Source organism: Castor canadensis, chromosome 15 (genome assembly GCF_047511655.1).
Source record: "Castor canadensis chromosome 15, mCasCan1.hap1v2, whole genome shotgun sequence".
NCBI classification, from domain to species: domain Eukaryota; kingdom Metazoa; phylum Chordata; class Mammalia; order Rodentia; family Castoridae; genus Castor; species Castor canadensis.
The window spans coordinates 98,201,327-98,218,701 of NC_133400.1; the positions used below are offsets into that span (position 1 = coordinate 98,201,327).

At 47.6% G+C, this 17,375-nt stretch overlaps 1 protein-coding gene across 1 annotated transcript in view; it reads left to right on the plus strand.

Annotated features, from left to right (window-relative positions):
* The window catches only part of Nid1 (nidogen 1), a 71,034-nt gene that overhangs the window by 13,484 nt on the left and 40,175 nt on the right, over positions 1-17,375 (plus strand). Inside the window, exons 2-7 of the mRNA XM_020157462.2 lie at positions 1,272-1,571; positions 4,421-4,647; positions 6,963-7,345; positions 9,756-9,905; positions 13,449-13,700; positions 15,759-15,959. Coding sequence (XP_020013051.2) covers positions 1,272-1,571; positions 4,421-4,647; positions 6,963-7,345; positions 9,756-9,905; positions 13,449-13,700; positions 15,759-15,959 — 1,513 coding nt within the window. The remainder of the gene's footprint in view (positions 1-1,271; positions 1,572-4,420; positions 4,648-6,962; positions 7,346-9,755; positions 9,906-13,448; positions 13,701-15,758; positions 15,960-17,375) is intronic.

The window sequence follows — 17,375 nt, forward strand, 5'->3', positions numbered from 1 at the left end:
GTGGCTCAGGTGGAGAGCACCTGCCTAGCAAGGGCAAGACCCTCAGTTCAATCCCCAGTACCACCAAACCAACCAAACCAACCTAAACAAAACAACAACGACGGAACAGTGATGCTAGGAGTAGCTGTCTGTGTTTTTTCTGAGGATTAGGCGCTAGCAAGATGCCTGGGACGTGGTCTAGTTAGTACTCTCACTCATTAAACTAATTACAGTGATTGATGATACCATGTGGCCCCATGCAGATTAACTTCTTTTGGGGAGGGGAGGACAGTAATGGGGTTTAAACTCAGGGCCTCACACTTGCATGGCAGGCTCTGTACCACCTGAGTCACTCCACCAGCCCTTTCTGTGTTGGTTATTTTGAAGACAGGGTCTTGCTTTGTGCTTGGAGGGATGACAGACACACACCACTGTGCTCAGCCACTGGTTAAGATTGGGCCTCTTGAACTTTTTGCCTGGGCTGGCCTCAAAGCATGATCTTCTCAATCTCAACATCCCAAGTTCAACCCTCCTCAATCTCAAACCTCCCAGCACATGGGGCTCCTGAGTTCCCTTCTTGCTGAATTATTGCATAATCATTTGTTTGTGTCCTTCATCCTCTCATGGAATTCTACCCATTTTGGTACCCATGGCACTTTTTCTTTCTTTTTAGCAGTACTGAGATTTGAACTCAGGGCCTTACTCTTGATAGGTAGGCACTGTACCACTTGAGCCATTCTGCCAGCCCTTTTTTTGTGTTGGGTATTTTTGAGATAGGGTCTCTTGAACCATTTGCCTGGGCTGGCCTTGAACTGTGATCCTCCTGATCTCTGCCTCCTGAGTGGCTAAGATGATAGGTGTGAACCACTGGCGCCTGGCCCAGAGCACTTTTGCGCGGTCCTAGTCGGAATGATTGCTCCATTTGCTGAGTACATTAATTGAGGCTTTACGAATGACTTACGTTTGGATAATGCTTGGCTCTGCATAAAGCACTTTTGTTCCTGTGTTTTCACCTGACTTCAGGAGGACACAGGAGGAAACTTGAGACTAAAGTCTGAGACACCTGCCCACACTCTGGCAATTTGCACATGGCAGAGTCACATCCTCTGATTCTTGGCCTGTGCTCCTTCCACCAAGCCATCTGGCCCAGAGGGGGAATGCTGGCTTTGCCATTCAGGCTCCTATTTTACTTGACGCGGGCACCTGTGACAGCGTTCTGCAAGAGGGTGCTCATGCCTGCTGAGGAGGAAGCCATGTCTGCGTTCTCTCTAACCACACTTGGTTTCATCCAGGTCACTACAAATGGCATCATTGCCATGAGCAAACCTCCAGCCAAGGAGTCCCATCCCGGCCTCTTCCCACCCACCTTTGGCGCCATCGCACCTTTCCTGGCGGACTTGGACACGACAGATGGCCTCGGGAGCGTGCACTATCGAGAAGACCTGTCCCCCTCCATCACTCGGCTGGCAGCAGAGTGTGTCCAGAGGGGGTTCCCAGAAGTCTCTTTCCAGCCCAGTAGCGTGGTGGTTGTCACTTGGGAATCCGTGGCCCCCTACCAAGGGCCCAGCAGGAACCCTGCCCAGGAAGGCAAGGTGAGCACTCCCCCGGGAGAGACGCAGCTGGTGGGACACTGGCTTCACACTGGGGTTTGTGCTGCTCCAGGGTACACCAAGCCTAGGTAATTGATCAAGACAGGAAATCCAAAGTGAAATCTAACAGGCTACCCACTGTAGGACTGAACTGTTCAAAACCTGGCTGAGATTATGATCACATGTAAGAAAAGCAGTCCCTGTGACAGATGTAGGGACAGCCCTGTGTTTTTGGGTAACAGATTGTGGGGCCATGGTTTCTTTTCTTTCTCTTTTTGATGATACTGGGGTTTGAACTCAGGACTTTGGGCTTGCCAGACAGGAGCTCCAGCCCTTTTTGCTATGGTTACTATGAAGATAGGGTCTCACTTTTTTCCCAGGCCAGCCCAGACCACGATCGTCCTATTTTATGCTTCCTGCTTTAGCTGGAACCATAGTTTCTGATTAAGTAAAGAACTTATTAATATGGCTAGGTTATGATAACAAAACGCTCCTGAGGAGAGTGAAGAAATAAGGGCAGGCCCCATCTAGTGATGGAGCCACCTGTGCCAAGTGAGTGGTTCAGAGCTCGTGCTGTCATAGCCTAGGGTGGGTGTCTGTGGTGCAGTGGTTAGGACAGTCTTTTTTTTTTTTTCTTTTTCTTTTATTATTCATATGTGCATACAAGGCTTGGTTCATTTCTCCCCCCTGCCCCCACCCCCTCCCTTACCACCCACTCCACCCCCTCCCCCCCCAATACCCAGCAGAAACTATTTTGCCCTTATTTCTAATTTTGTTGTAGAGAGAGTATAAGCAATAATAGGAAGGAACAAGGGTTTTTGCTGGTTGAGATAAGGATAGCTATACAGGGCGTTGACTCACATTGATTTCCTGTGCGTGGGTGTTACCTTCTAGGTTAATTCTTTTTGATCTAACCTTTTCTCTAGTTCCTGGTCCCCTTCTCCTATTGGCCTCAGTTGCTTTTAAGGTATCTGCTTTAGTTTCTCTGCGTTGAGGGCAACAAATGCTAGCTAGTTTTTTAGATGTCTTACCTATCCTCACCCCTCCCTTGTGTGCTCTCGCTTTTATCATGTGCTCATAGGGTTAGGACAGTCTTGAAGGACCAGGCTTGGACTTGGCCCTTGAAGAGGTGGAGAGACCATCACCAGACCCGAGGTGGCTTATTGGGACAGGCCTCAATTTTTCCTTGGAAAACAATTTCTCTACACCATTATTGAATTTTTGTGGCATTGTGGGAGTAGAAAGAAACTTGAAAGGCCCAAAACACTCTCTAACTGACATGCTGTAAACTAATAGCTCTCAAAATGTGTGTGATGGAACGAACACCAGCCCTACCAGATAGTCCTTAGGGAAGAGACATCCCCTGGCTAAATTAGCTTGGGAAATGCTAAAATTCTCTCTTGCTCTTGGCGACTTGCTCTAAGAGTCCTTCAGTAAAGAAGCCTGCTTGAAATCATTTAACCAAGCAGCCCCACAGCTTTTGGGCATACCTCCCATCCTCTCACCCCCAAATAGAACATTACAGCCTACAGAATACACTTTGGGAAAGTCTGCTATGGGCCTGCAAGATACATTTTGCTTTGCCACTCTTGGGGAAATTCCCAACCCTTTGGTACCAAGCCATAGCTAGCTTCTTAGTCTTGAACTGCTATACCGCCACACCCTTCCAGCAGCTGTACCAAATCATTTGCAACTCTCTGATCATGACTTTTTAAAAAATATTTTACCTACAGCCAGGTGTCGGTGGCTCACACCTGTAATCCTAGCTACTCAGGAGGCAGAGATAAGGTGGATTGCAGTTCCAAGCCAGCTCAGGGCACATAGTTTGTGAGACCCTATCTCGAAAAAAACCCATCACAAAAAAAAAAAAAAAGGGCTGGTGGAATGGCTCAAGTAGTAGAGCACCTGCCTAGCACGTGTGAGGCCCTGAGTTCAAACCCCAGTGCCTCCAAAAAAATTATTAATATTCTTTTTACCTACCATATGTTATAGTCCTTTCCACTTGGGACATCCTTTCTCTGTCCTCTTCCTGCTTGTTTGTTCAGGCCTTCTGTGAGGCCTTGACCAACAAGGGTCTCCTCCACAACCCTTCCTCTCTGCCACTTTCTAGCGCTGGACATTTGCTTCCTTTGTTGGATCCTAGGGCACTCTGCATGTCTCTGTTACAGCTGTCCCCAAGTTTTGCAATACTGTTCTCGTGTACACTATACAGTCTCAAGTGCACGGCCTGTGTTTTTATTCTTCACTTTTGCAGAGCGCAGGGCAGCGTCTGGCTTGAAGGAAAGGTACTGATGTTAGAGGAACACTTCCTATGTTGCCATAGGTCTTGCCCTGTTTGATGAAGCAGCTAGTTCTGCCTCCATTTGAAGGTGTAAACATTGACGCTTACAGACTTAAAGGTCACATGACCAACGATGAGTGCAGCAGAGATCTGAGTCCAGGTCTGTTTTCCCCAAACCTCATGTTTTTACTACCACATGACAGTTGTGTTCAATAAATATTTGCCAAATGACGAATGTGGTGGAATGTTTCGTGGTCGTGGAGGCAGAATTTGGGGTACGAGTTTCCTAAATTGCATGAGATTTAGGCCACCGTCTGGAGACACCAGCTGTATAATTTGTGGTCAACTTGAGGTCAGAGTTATTCGGAGTATCCTCCCTGATGCACGGGAAGTTTCAGGTTGGCCCAGGCTTGGGGGTTTTTCTGCAGTGCTGTGCTGAGTGCTTGGTCATTTTGGAAGAGGATGGGAGCGTTGTCTCCCTCTGCAGTACTTTTTACGAAGAGTCTGGTGAGTCACGCTTCTGACATGCACATGTGCTGCTGGGTAACTGGATTTTAACTCGTCTTCACAGAGAAACACATTCCAGGCTGTGCTGGCCTCCTCCAACGCGAGCTCCTATGCCATTTTCCTGTACCCCGAAGACGGCCTGCAGTTCTCCACGACATTCTCCAAGAAGGACGAGAGCCAAGTGCCCGCCATGGTCGCGTTCAGTAAAGGTTTAGTGGGATTCATTTGGAAGAGCGATGGACCATATAACATATTTGCCAACGACAGAGAGTCGATCGAAAACCTAGCCAAGTACGCTTTCTTTGTTCTTCCCCCATGAGATTGTTATTTTATTCGTTACTTATTAGTTTACCAAGGAAAATACAATAGTCATCATGGATCATTACCCAAAAATATCCTTATGGTTTTAAATTCATATATAGGTTTTTATATTATACTCATGTATTATTTGTATATTTATATATTTGTATATAGGTTTTTATATTACTGTTTTTCCCCTGAGCTGAGGGAAAATGCTCAGCAGAACAGGTAACATGCTTTTGTAAAATTTTTATTTTTGTTAGCATATTGTTGTACTGGGGGTATGTTGTGACACTTACAAAAGTGCTTACCATATATTTTGGTTAGATTGACCCTCCGCCATTCTCCTTCAGGTCCCCTCCCAATATTGCACTTTATAGATATTACCCTCGTTTAGAACCATTTTTACCATGTCCTGCACAAATGTGAAGTCAGGAATAAATGTTATCCAAACCTGTCTCCTGCCAGGACCCCAAGGCTGAGAACACCACTTCCCCCAAAACTGTGACATTTTAACAGACAGTGGCGGGGGAAGCCCAGGCCAGAATTTTACAATTAAAACTGTTCTCACCTATTATTCATCAAGAAACAAAGAGCATAGGCCCCTCCCGTTTCCATGTCGTCAAACCTAACTTAAAATTCCTCTACTCTTCACTTCCTGATATGCTTGTAGGTGCCAAGGAGCCCTGGTTCAGAGCGTTTGCCTGTTTCTGTGGTGTCAATAGTCTTGTCACAGCTAAATTCAAACAACTAATGTCAGGTCACTCATGAAGAGTTGGGAGAAGATGCATCACTGCATGTATATTTTCACCATAAAGATATGATAGACTTAAATAACTTAAGAGCACAGACACTACTAAAATAATTAGCACATGATGATGCGTTGTGTTTCTTGCTTTTTAAGACACAATTTAATTTAAGCTTATATAATTTTTGTTTTTTTAAACTGGGGCTGTGTTTCATGACTGGCTTGGAAAATTCCTAAAAGTTTAATAACCAGCTCTTTCCACTGTACTGTCTGTCTAATTTCTGATAGGACAGTAAAAATGGTGGAGCCAGAGTAGAGATTAGGGCTGTAATTGTAGGGTTATAATTTTAAATGCCTTCAGGGTTTGTGTCTCGCTTGCTTTTTTGCCACACCCTTGGAACAGAAAGTGGTAAACTGAGGCCTGTCCTCCCTCCCACTGCCAATGGAGTGGGGGTTTTTAATCAACTCATCTGCATTGTTTTCACTCCTGCACATCTGACACCAAATGTGTGAGTTTTTTTCCCCTCACACCAACTGTCCCTTTCTCTGGACCTTGTCCTATAATTCAGCTCAGTGCTGGCACTAACTACCTGGAGTTAATGCAGACCCCACAAGGACAAGCCCCACAAGACTGCTCCCACTTCAGATGCTGTCTCCAAGTCCTACAGCTCCCCCACCCTTTTGGCCACACCACCAAAAATCTGGGTTTCTGTGATCTTGTTGGCCCTCAGTTTCCATGATTTGCTGGAAGAGCTTACAGAGCACAAGAGTGCCATACTTACTGTCACCAGTTTGTTATAAAGGACGTACTGTAGGAACAGAACAGCTTAGGGCAAGGTAGGGCAGGGCGCCCACTTCCCAGCACCTCTCTGCGTGCACCAAGCCAGCACTGTCCACCCCCTGCCACTTGGGGTTTGATGGAGGTGTCATTACAGACGGCCGTTGGTTGCACCATTGTCCACTGGTGGGGACCTCCACCTCCAGCTCTCTTTCTTCCCTGTAGGTGGGGGTGAGAAGGGGGTCTGGTTCCTTCTGGCCACCAGCCCCCAATCTGAGGCTATCTAGGATTCCCACCATCAATCAACTTGTTAGCGTATAAAGGTCACTTTTATCACTTTGAGTATTCCAGAGGTTTTAGGAGCTCCTGCGTCAGGTACCAGGGACACTTTCTGGGTGGTCTGTATATGTGTATCATGACATGCTGTGGAAGGAAAGTAGTGGGGGAACTGAATGACTGCCATCACCTTGGCTCACAAGGTCAGAATTGGTGGTTGGTATCTCTGTCCTGTTGAGAGTCCTGCCCGTGTCCTGGAGTGCACTTTGGCCATGACGGAGGACTTGCCTGATTTGGACTCAGCCTCAGCAAGTAGCCCCTGGTTACCTGAGCTCTGAGATGACCGGACAGATGGCTACTGCCCCTCTGTGCTCCAGCTCCTGCTGTGGGCTGCCACGGGCCATGGGTTTCAGACCAACACAGGTCCCCAGGGCTCCTCCTGCTCTGTTCATGGTGGCTTGCTGGGGGTGCTGGCTGGTTTCAGGAAACCTCCCTTGCCTCTAGGAGCAGCAACTCGGGGCACCAGGGTGTGTGGGTGTTTGAGATCGGGAGTCCAGCCACGGCCAGCGGTGTGGTGTCTGCAGACGTGAACCCCGGACCCGATGACGAAGCAGAGTACGCTGAGGAGGATGAAGATTACGATGTGGTGACCCCTTACCTGGCCCCAGAGGATGTGAGCACATTGTCCTTCCCCGACAAGGCTCCACGAAGGGGAGACACCGGCACATACAATGTGCCTGGTGTCCTCTCCCCCGGCCACGAGGCTACTGAGAGGCCCCGTGGGCACCCCACGGAGAGGACCAGGTCTTTCCAGTTGCCAGTGGAGGGGTTCCCCCAGCAGCACCCCCAGGTCATCGATGTGGATGAAGTTGAAGAAACAGGAGTTGGTAAGACCCTTGGGTTTCCAGACAGGAGAGCTGCAGTGGGGTGGGGTGCACACGCAGGCCGTGTGCGTGATGAGGTGGGGTGTGGAGTGCTGGGGCAAGTGGGGGGCTGAATGCTCTCAGCTGCAGAGCACTGGGCTGGCCCGGGGGCTTCTAGAAGCCCAGTGGTCTGGGATTAAGCGCTGTGGTCCTGCACACAGTCCAAGTTTCCTGGTGTTCCATTCTGTCTGTTTTGAAGAGAAGCGTGCTTTAGAATTGTTTTGAAAGTCAGATTTTCTTACTTGTGACTTCTGAGATCAGAAATGTATTCACCCACCTGAAAAAACACTCTGGAATTGCTTTTGGCTCTTTCTGCAGCTTCTCTCTGACTTTATTTCCTCTTGCTTTTGGAATTCAAACAGCTGGCTAATTTTCCCCCCAACTCTGCAAGTTGCAGAGTAGATTTGTGAAGATTAAAAAAATCATCTTCTTTTTCAAAAATAGTTTGTGACAGTGTAATCATATTATACCAGGGCATCTTTTTTTTTTTTTTTTTGTACATTTTGAGGAAAGATAGTTTGAGCATGCTTTTGTTTGTGTTATGAGAAATATTCAAACCAAATTGTGTGATTTTTTTTTTTTCTTTTTACTGAGGCTGACATATAACTCGTTGACTCCTACAAATGGGATGGTCCAAAACTTTATTCTATTTTTTTGGTAGCACTGGGGTTTGAACTCAGGGACTCATGCTTGGTAGGCAGGCACTCTGCCACTTGAGCCACTCCACCAGCTCTTTTTTGTGATTTTTTTTTTTTTTTTAAGATATAGTTTCTTGCCCAGGCTGGCTTCGAACTGAGATCTTCCTGATCTTTGCCTCCTGAGTAGCTAGGATTACAGGCGTGAGCCACCAGCACCCGGCAGTCCAAACCTTTAAACCTCACTGTTCCTACTAAAGTTTCTGTGACACTCCCAGAAGAGTCTGGTGCATTCCACACTCTCCACTCATCTTTATTTCTCCTTGCTTTTCGGATGGGTCTCTTAGCAATAGTCAGAAATGTTTCTTACTGAGTTTCCCAAACCACGGGCAAGATGGCTGCTTATAGGCTGTGTACATACTGACTTCTAAGACACAGGAATGGGGAGACTGCCGTTTGGTGGCAGGACAAAGATAGGAGCTCCACTGCTCCCTGGGTTCCTGAGGGGAGGGGTGCCCTGCCACGGGTCCCAGTGTGATCCCCCCCAGAGTGTGGTTTTGCCTATAGATATTGAATTGTGAGTCTGATCCTATTTCTGCCCATTCTGGTATCTCTGAAATTCTCAGCTGTGAAGCCATGTGTTTCAATGAGACCCTATCTGCCCCCAATGACTTAGGGCAGCATGTTACTCCACGGTAGAAAAAGCCTAGATTCGAACCCAAAATGTCACAGATGTTTTTCTGCCCCTCTACTCAGCTGTTCCACTGTGTTGACTAGAAAGGCCAGCCTCCTGTGGCCACAGCACCCTGCTGGTGGTGTTTGAATAGTCACCCTCAGTTACACAGGCCATGGTGGGCTCCCTGAGAGCTGGGCCCACAGCTGGGCTCACCCACCCAGTACCGGCTGGGTTCAGATCAGGGACAGGTGTTATTTATACACACTGGAAATTCCCACCCCAGTATGTAGGACCAGTCAAATCTGCCTGGGAGTTAAATTTTACTTTTATCTTCGCTCCTGATGTCAATTATAAACTGGATGTTATCCCTCTAAAATTTCACCTTGTTCGTGCTTTTGAACTTGGCTCCAAATTAATTTGCTCTGGTTCATTAAAGTTAACGAGCTGCTTCAGGATTCTAATACGATGAGTGTGGGAGGTGGGATTTCACCCGGGGAGAGATTCTTCCTGATTCTTTCATCAGAGGCATGGAGGCCAGGTGTAACTGAGATGATTGTTTCTGATTGGCTTCTGGGTGTCCCTTCTGAATTATTCCCTGGGGAAAAGGGCAGGCGAAAAACGTTTAAAAATTACTTAATATGTATATAGGTGTACATATGTATGTATAGTTAAAATGACATTTTTATTAAATATACTTTACCACAGCAGAAAAACAGTAGGGAAGACAGCATATTTTAAAGTCTCCCACCCAAATGTGGAGCTGACCCCTGACCACGTGGTTTGTTCACCATCCCAGGGTTGATGTGGGGTAGAACTGCTCTGGTGCTGACTTGGTGACACAGAACACTGGATGGGAGAGTCACTTCTCAGCTCCTTTGAGGCCTGCTTGCCTTCTGGTTTGCGTAAGGGAACCACATCACTACCTAGGTGGCTACCCGCCACCCAGTGCAGTTTCGCCTTTGAGTGCCAGGGGGGCCTGGGTCCAGGGCTTGCGGACATCCGTTGGACAGTGCCTCCCTGCAAGGAGTGCTGACAGGTGCGTGCTACTGTTTTCTCGCCACAGTGTTCAGTTACAACACGGATTCCCGGCAGACCTGTGCCAAGAACCGGCACCAGTGCTCGGTGCACGCCGAGTGCAGGGACCACGCCACCGGCTTCTGCTGCAGCTGCGTGGCCGGCTACACGGGCAACGGCAGGCAGTGCGTGGCAGAAGGTAACCTGCTTGCGGGCTCAGCGGTGGCGAGGACAGATGGCGCTGTGCCTTGCTGCTTGTTACACGTGTGGGCTCTGCCCGGGCTTCAGCGCAGTGTCACCTCATCCCTCCTTCTTTCTGGTACCCTCTAGTGGGTCTTCCTGGGTCTTCCTCCCTGTGCTACTCCATCTCCCGGGTGACGCCATTGGGAGCCCATCTTCACAGGGGCTCCAGGCACACAGCAATCCCAGCCCCTCATTTTCCTTCACCCCTGCCCCCCCCATGTCTTTGGACATAGTGTCTTCCAGTTTTTGTTTATTTCTTTGTTGTTTTGAGACAGGGTCTCACTGTGTGGCCCAGGCTGGCCTCAGGCATGCACCACCCACACCTGGCTTAAGTCTCTCCGGTTCTTTGTGCCATTACTCACAGATGTAACTTTCTGGGGGAGGCAGCAGTGGGGAGGGGAGAGGATTCGAACTCAGGGCTCACCCTTGCTAGGCAGGCACTCTATGACTTGAGCCATGCCTCAGCCCTTTTTGCTTTAGTTAATTTTCGGACAGGGTCTCTAGTTTTTGCCCAAGGTGAGTCTCAATCCGAGGTCCACCTACTTTTGTCTTCTGTGTAGCTGGGGTTACAGGTATGAACTACCATGCCCAGCTCAGACCTAACTCTTTTAATAGTTGTTAAACTTGGTAGGGTCACAGAAAGCTGGCTTAGACAAGTTTGTTGTGAGTCCAGTTTATTCCGACCATCCTCCCTCTCCCTTCTTCTTTCTTCCTGTCCCTTAGCAAGGCTGGGGTGGATCTGAAGGGGTGTACTCAGTTAATTTTAGAACACCAAAACCACAGTGGGGGTAACTCTTAAGGTGGATTGCATGGTGGCTGAGGTCAGCTCTGAACTCTGCCCCCCAAAAGATCAGCCAGTCCTCAGGCTCCCAGATGGCTGGAGGAATCTTTTTCCATGCAAGCCTAGGGGTTCTGGTAAAAGTTCACTTGGCCTTTGGGACATCAGCCAGAATTAAAGCAAAAACAACAAAACCTACCACATTGGCCTTTCTTCCCAAACTGCCTCTCATCTTAGTCACCTTCCTTGTGTGCTCAATGGGAAACTTCAACTGCTTTGCAAAACTTAAATGAAACCCAGTTGGAAAAACGTGTCCTGGTTTTCAAATTTCTTGCTACTATTGAATCAGTTGCCATTTTAATTTGCTAAAAAAAAAATCCCTTCTGGGTCATACTGAAAGAGTGATTTTAAAAATACTTCCTTCAGAAATGGAAGAAAATGTAGTATATTGTTCACATGAATTTGAAGGGTATGTTTTTTACTTCACCCCAGGGATGGCATGTCTTTGCTTCTTTGTTTGAGGCTTGGTTTTTATGCCTCTCCACCCTGAGAGAAGCTTCCAGAATCCACAGTGAAAGCCGAAAACTCTTCTTACCAGTAGCTTCCTTATCTCTTTTCCCCGCGGCCACCAGAGTCAACCTCCTGAGCAGTTGTTCATAAGCAGATAGGACAAGCTGGTTTTCAAATTCCACCAATTTTGACATTAGGTACACACCCTGGAATAGTTTTGTGGTTTAAATATTTGTTAGATTCTTGTGACTTAAAGTATTTTTTTGGCCCAAAGTTTGGTGGAAAACATTTTGTTCGATGTCCTAAACTTGGCTTTCTTGCTTGTTTCTGTAATTGTTCTTGGGATGAATTTTTTCGCTGTTAGCCTCAAGTTCACAGCGTTCCCCAGTGTAATGACACAGTGTGGGTGCAGAATTACCCTGTGTCAATTTGCTGGTCATATTAGCAATGGGGACACAGCAAACACGGCAAAAGGTCATTAGAACACAGATGACCTCCAGGTACAAGCCCACCTGTAGTATTACACAACAGTATTTACTGAGAAGTTACTGTGCAAAGAAAATTGCCAAGAACACATAAGGAGCAGTGGGGTGGGTGGGGAGGGAGGATGGGTGAAAGTCTTCCTAGGAAGATGGTAGCCAGGAAGATAAATAAGGTAATAAGTAACAGCTGGTAGAATTTAATGCTACATCGAACTAAGCAATCCAAGGTGACCTGTGTCTTATCTTTCACTTATCATCTTCCTTTAGTTTTTGTTCTTTGAAATATAATTCACATACCATTTTAATACATACAGTTTGGTGGGTTTTAATATATTCACCAAGTTGTTCATATATCTACTGTATCTAATTCTAAAACACTTTCATCACCCCAGAAACAAACACTCTACCCATTAGCAGTCACTTTGTTTTGTGTGTGTATGGTACTAGGATTTGAACTTAGGGCCTCATGCTTGCCAGGCAAGCGCTCTCTACCACATGAGCCGCTCCCCCAGCCCTGTTTTGTGTTGAGTATTTTTGAGATAGGGTCTCATGAACTATTTGCCCAGGGTGGCTTTGAACCATGATCCTCCTGGTCTCTGCCTCCTGAGTAGCTAGGGTTAGAGGCGTGACCCTGCTACTGGTACCCAGCTAGCAGTCACTCTTGATTCTCCAGAGTCACCTTGCCCATCAGCCACTAGTCTAAATTGTATCTCCATGGAGTCCCCATTGTGGACATTTCACACACATGGGTTGACTGGTGGCCCTTTGTGTTTGGCTTCTTTCATTAGCTCAGTGCTGTCAAGGTCCACCCACGAGCAGCACGTGTCAGTACTTCAGTCCTTTTCCTAGACAAATAACATCCCATGGATGGTAGACTGTATTTTGTCCGTCTGTTCATGCCTTGATGGACACTGGGGCTGCTTCCCTTCTTAACCATTACGAGTGAGCTGCTGAGGACATCTGTGCAAAGTCTTTGTGTGGACATGTGTGTTCCATTCTCTTGGATATGTACCAAGGAATTGGGATTACTGGTAACCTTCAGTTTCCTTATTTGAATACAGTGAGAGCAACTTAACTTCGAGTTCTTACTCTTCCTGACTGAATAATAAATATTCTCAGGTAATAAACATTTGAACGCTGTGGAAGTACACAGTATGGAAAATGAACATTCACCATCGTCCTCTGACTTAACCACTGCCAGTGGCTTCCTCCCCGGGGGGGGGGGGTGCTAACAGTTTAGACGAATGTGATTTTTTTTCTAAAGCAGAAATAGTATCCTAACATGTTATTTATTAAGAAAGGTTTTACATTTGCTGTGTTAGGTCTCAGTCATATTGATCCCAGTTGTCTAAACAGAACAATCAACAACGCACACAGTCCCTGGCCACAAGCTGGTCCTCCTCAGAGGGCCTGTCCTTGTGGCCTGCGATGTTCACTGCCCACAGCTCTCTGGCCCATGCTGGTTGAGGCTCCAGGACTCAGCCTGTCCATCCTGAGCCAGAGCAGGGAGACTGTGTTTGAACCTGAGGCGTGTTGTAGGTCAGCCAGCCAAATGCAGCAGGTTCCCAGGGCCATTAGGTGTCTGCCTGCGGATCCACTGGGATGTTTGATGTCCCAGTGGCATCGTCACGGGCACAGCTCCTTCCATCTGCCCCATGGCTGGCACCAGACGCATTCCTCTGGAAGGCTGGAAGCCGTCTCCACCTTCTTCCTTTGTTTCTGGCTTCAGGCTCCCCGCAGCGTGTCAATGGCAAGGTGAAGGGCAGGATCTTCGTGGGAAGCAGCCAGGTGCCCGTGGTCTTTGAGAACACCGACCTGCACTCGTACGTGGTGATGAACCATGGCCGCTCCTACACGGCCATCAGCACCATCCCCGAGACCCTGGGGTACTCCCTGCTTCCTCTGGCGCCCATCGGAGGCATCATTGGGTGGATGTTCGCAGTGGAGCAGGACGGATTCAAGAATGGGTTCAGCATGACTGGTAATTTACAACCAACGTGAACATTAACAGGCCCTGTGGTGGTGCCCCGGGAGGTCTGGGAAGGGATGGAGGGACATCATTCCCAGCTGTAGAGAGAGGGGCCTCTCGTTCTTCCCTTGAAATAAGTGATGAGGGAAATTAATGCATCCCAGGCTCTTTAACTTACACCTCCTAGAAGTGTGCTCTGGCCGGGGAAGGGTTTCTTGGTGGAGATCTAGAAGTCTCTGCAGAGTGAGGGATATCAACTTACACTTCCTCCCGACATCTGAAAGTGACATTTGACATCAGAGACGAGGAACCTGCCACCTGTAGCTGCCAAGTGAAGCCTGAGAAAAGTCGTCCTCATGAGTCTTAGGAAACCCTTCAGGTTCTTAGAGGCCACACCCTGTCGAGGAAGGTTGAGTCTTCTGTGGATGTGTAGCCACAATGTTTGGGGGATGGTTCTTCTGTGCCATGGTGGAGCCTCCCTTGCTTGGCCAAGGCCAGCGCCCCCTGCCCTGGTGTGTTCTGGGAACAGCTGATCTGACCTGCATCTCTCGTCACTTCCAGGACCCACAGCCTGTATGCTGGGCTTAGGGCCCCCTAGTGTTTCCCACCCCCTTCTCAGGCACTTAGAGGCTCAGCCTGGCTGGTTAGTGGAACACTGCTGGGTACAGCCATGGCTAACCTTTACCCTGCTCACCCTCTGAAGGTCCTGAGTGTGAATGCTTAACTCCCCGAAGCGGGGCCTTTTTTGAGAAAGGAGAGAATATACATTTGGAAAGGGGTGAACCTGCCTGTACGCTGTGCTAGTTCTTGGCCTGGTGTTTTCTGCCCCTCCTCCACAAGCATTGCATTCGGAGCATTAGAACGACACTCATGCCTTTGCAAATATGGTGGGCTGCTGCTTTGTATGTGGGTTTATCTAAATGGGTGACACTTTCATATTTGCCACACCAGCAAATCTGTAACTGCAAGAGTCTCTCTTACATTCCCAGGTATCTCCCTGAAATTTGGGTAACTATATAGCAGGGGATTTTACCTGTTTTCTGCAGAGGGCCAGATAATAACTGTTTTAAGCTTCAGTCTCTGTTGCTGCTACTTAACACTCATTGCTTAGCAAAGGCAACCATAGACAACGCACAAATGGATGAGCATGGCTGTGTTCAATAAAACTTTATTTATTGAATTCATAAAAACATATGAATTAAGTCCATATGTTTTTCATGGATCATGAAATAACATTCTCTTTTTTTCAACCATTTAAAAATGTGAAGACCAGTCTGAGCTTAAGAGCTCTATAAAAACAAGCAGCCAGCCCTATATTACACCTGGGGCCATGGTGTGCTCACCCCTGCTATGGTAGTAGTATGCCTTATGAAAAAGGGAAGACACTGGGAAGAGGGGGAGGCTTTTCTCCATGTCTGGGCTGCTGCATGGCACAGGCCAAGCCAACACTGGAGCTTGTGATCCTTGGATGGTTTCCAGAACAGGGTTCAGACGTACCCTGAGCTACCGGCCCATCCTGATCAGGACTTACTAAGCTATTTTAATAACTATCTCCACAGTGGACATCTTGGAGCACTCAATAATTTACAGAAAACTTTCTGAGGCAGAGTTGCACCGTGTAGCCTAGGGAACTCACAATCCTCCTGCCTCAACCTCCTCAGTGCTTAGATTACAGGTGTACCCCGCCATGCCCAGTTTAGATTGTATCCCCTTTTATCATCTGGAACGGTAGACTCAGGGGAAGTAAGCAACTTGTTCAACATCACCCAGCCAGTACCTAGTGCAGCTGGGAGTTAAACCCAGGGTCCCTGCTTTTTTGTTTGGCATAACCCATGAGTCCATAAATTGCCAATGCTGGTTTTTGGCTCAGAAGCAGCTTCTCTTCTGTGTGTATGGCTCAATTGGACCACATGGAGGTCCAGGCTTAGTCCTCAGTGTCCCCAGCCCCATGTTCTAGCAACCAAACTAAAGCACCTGCAGAGGAAGTCTTTGCCCATCCCCCACTTCAGGAGGGCTAACAGGAGGGGGTGCTGGTCAGACAGCAGTTGACAGGCCTATCTCACTTTCCAGGGGGTGAGTTCAACCGGCAGGCTGAGGTGACCTTCGTGGGGCACCCAGGCAAGCTGGTCATTAAACAGCAGTTCAGTGGCATTGATGAACACGGGCACCTGACCATCAGCACAGAGCTGGAGGGCCGTGTGCCACTCATCCCGTACGGCTCCTCGGTGCACATCGAGCCCTACACAGAGCTCTACCACTACTCCAGCTCGGGTAAGTGACAGCCTGGTGACCCCCAGGACAGCTCTGCACCCGAGGGACAGCCCTGAAACCCCAGGGACAGCCCCATGCCCCAAGGATAGTCTTGTATTCGAGGGATAGCTCTGTACCCCAGGACAGCGCCCACTCCCCAAGGACAGCTCTGTACCCCAGGGACAGACCTGTGACTCAGGGACAGCCCCACATTGCTGAATCCTCCTGACCCACCACCGTGGCTTTCCAGGCATGGGGCCATCTCTAGGGTTTGGAAACAGAAGGACATAAGGCCTCTCCTTGTTACAGTCCCCCCATATTATTGTGATAGGACACGCTTGTAGAGAGAGCTTAGAGCAAAACAGAATGTAATGGGATTGTAAGCCTGAACACATCTATTGAATTTAAGAGTATTTCCTTCTAGCCTTCTCCCAGCGTCTGTCATCTGTGTTTACATCACATGTTCTAAATGATATATAATTCAAGATAAAATAATATAATTTTCTTCCAATATCCATTTATATGGAGTTTTTGTTATTACATTTATTTTCTTATTCAGTACCTAATCTCAACTTAAAAACTTAAAGAGCACAAAGCATTTTCACGGACCATTTGTGCAGTTTTACTAATTGTTACATTTTTCCACACATACGGAGTTTATGTGTATAACTTTTTTCCTAGCCTGCCAAATTAAGTTGCATACATCCTGATAGTCGTCCTTAAATACTTCCTGTGGTTTCCTAGGAACGAGGTCATTCTCTTACATGGCCACGTTGTATTGATCAAATCTGGAAATTCAACATTAATACAATATGACTATAAATCTACAGGTGTATTTTTTGTTTGTTTGTTTCGTGGGACTGGGGTTTGAACTCAGGGCTGTGTGCTTGCAAAGCAGGCACTGTACTGCTGAGCCACACCTCCAGTCCATTTGGCTCTGGTTATTTTGGATATGAAGGCTCATGATTTGCCCAGGCTGGCCTTAAACCTTGATCCTCTTGCTCTCAGCCTCCCAAGTAACGGATTACACATGAGCTGTTGACGCCCAGCAAGGTGTATCAGTTTTATTTAAATGAAATTGCAGTCATACTGCATTGTTGAATCTTTACCTTTTTGGTAAACATCAAATCGTGAATATTTATTGGTTTCATTAAGTGACTTTGGAGAAGGAATCTGTCTGATTCTATTGGGTGGCTACTAATATAAACCATCCAACTCTGCGACAAAGCTGAGGTCCGTTCCATCTCTCATGGCTTGAAATGACTGTGTTTATCAGAAATCTTGGTCAGGTGCTTAGTTAAACAATAGGAACTTTCGGAAGGCTCTGGTTAAATTGTGGTCCAGAATGGCAGTGCTAATGGCCAGGGCTCTGCAGCTTGGTTGCCCTGTCCACCTGGGGGATGAGATGGGGGAAGAAGCAACGGGATGGAGGTCAGC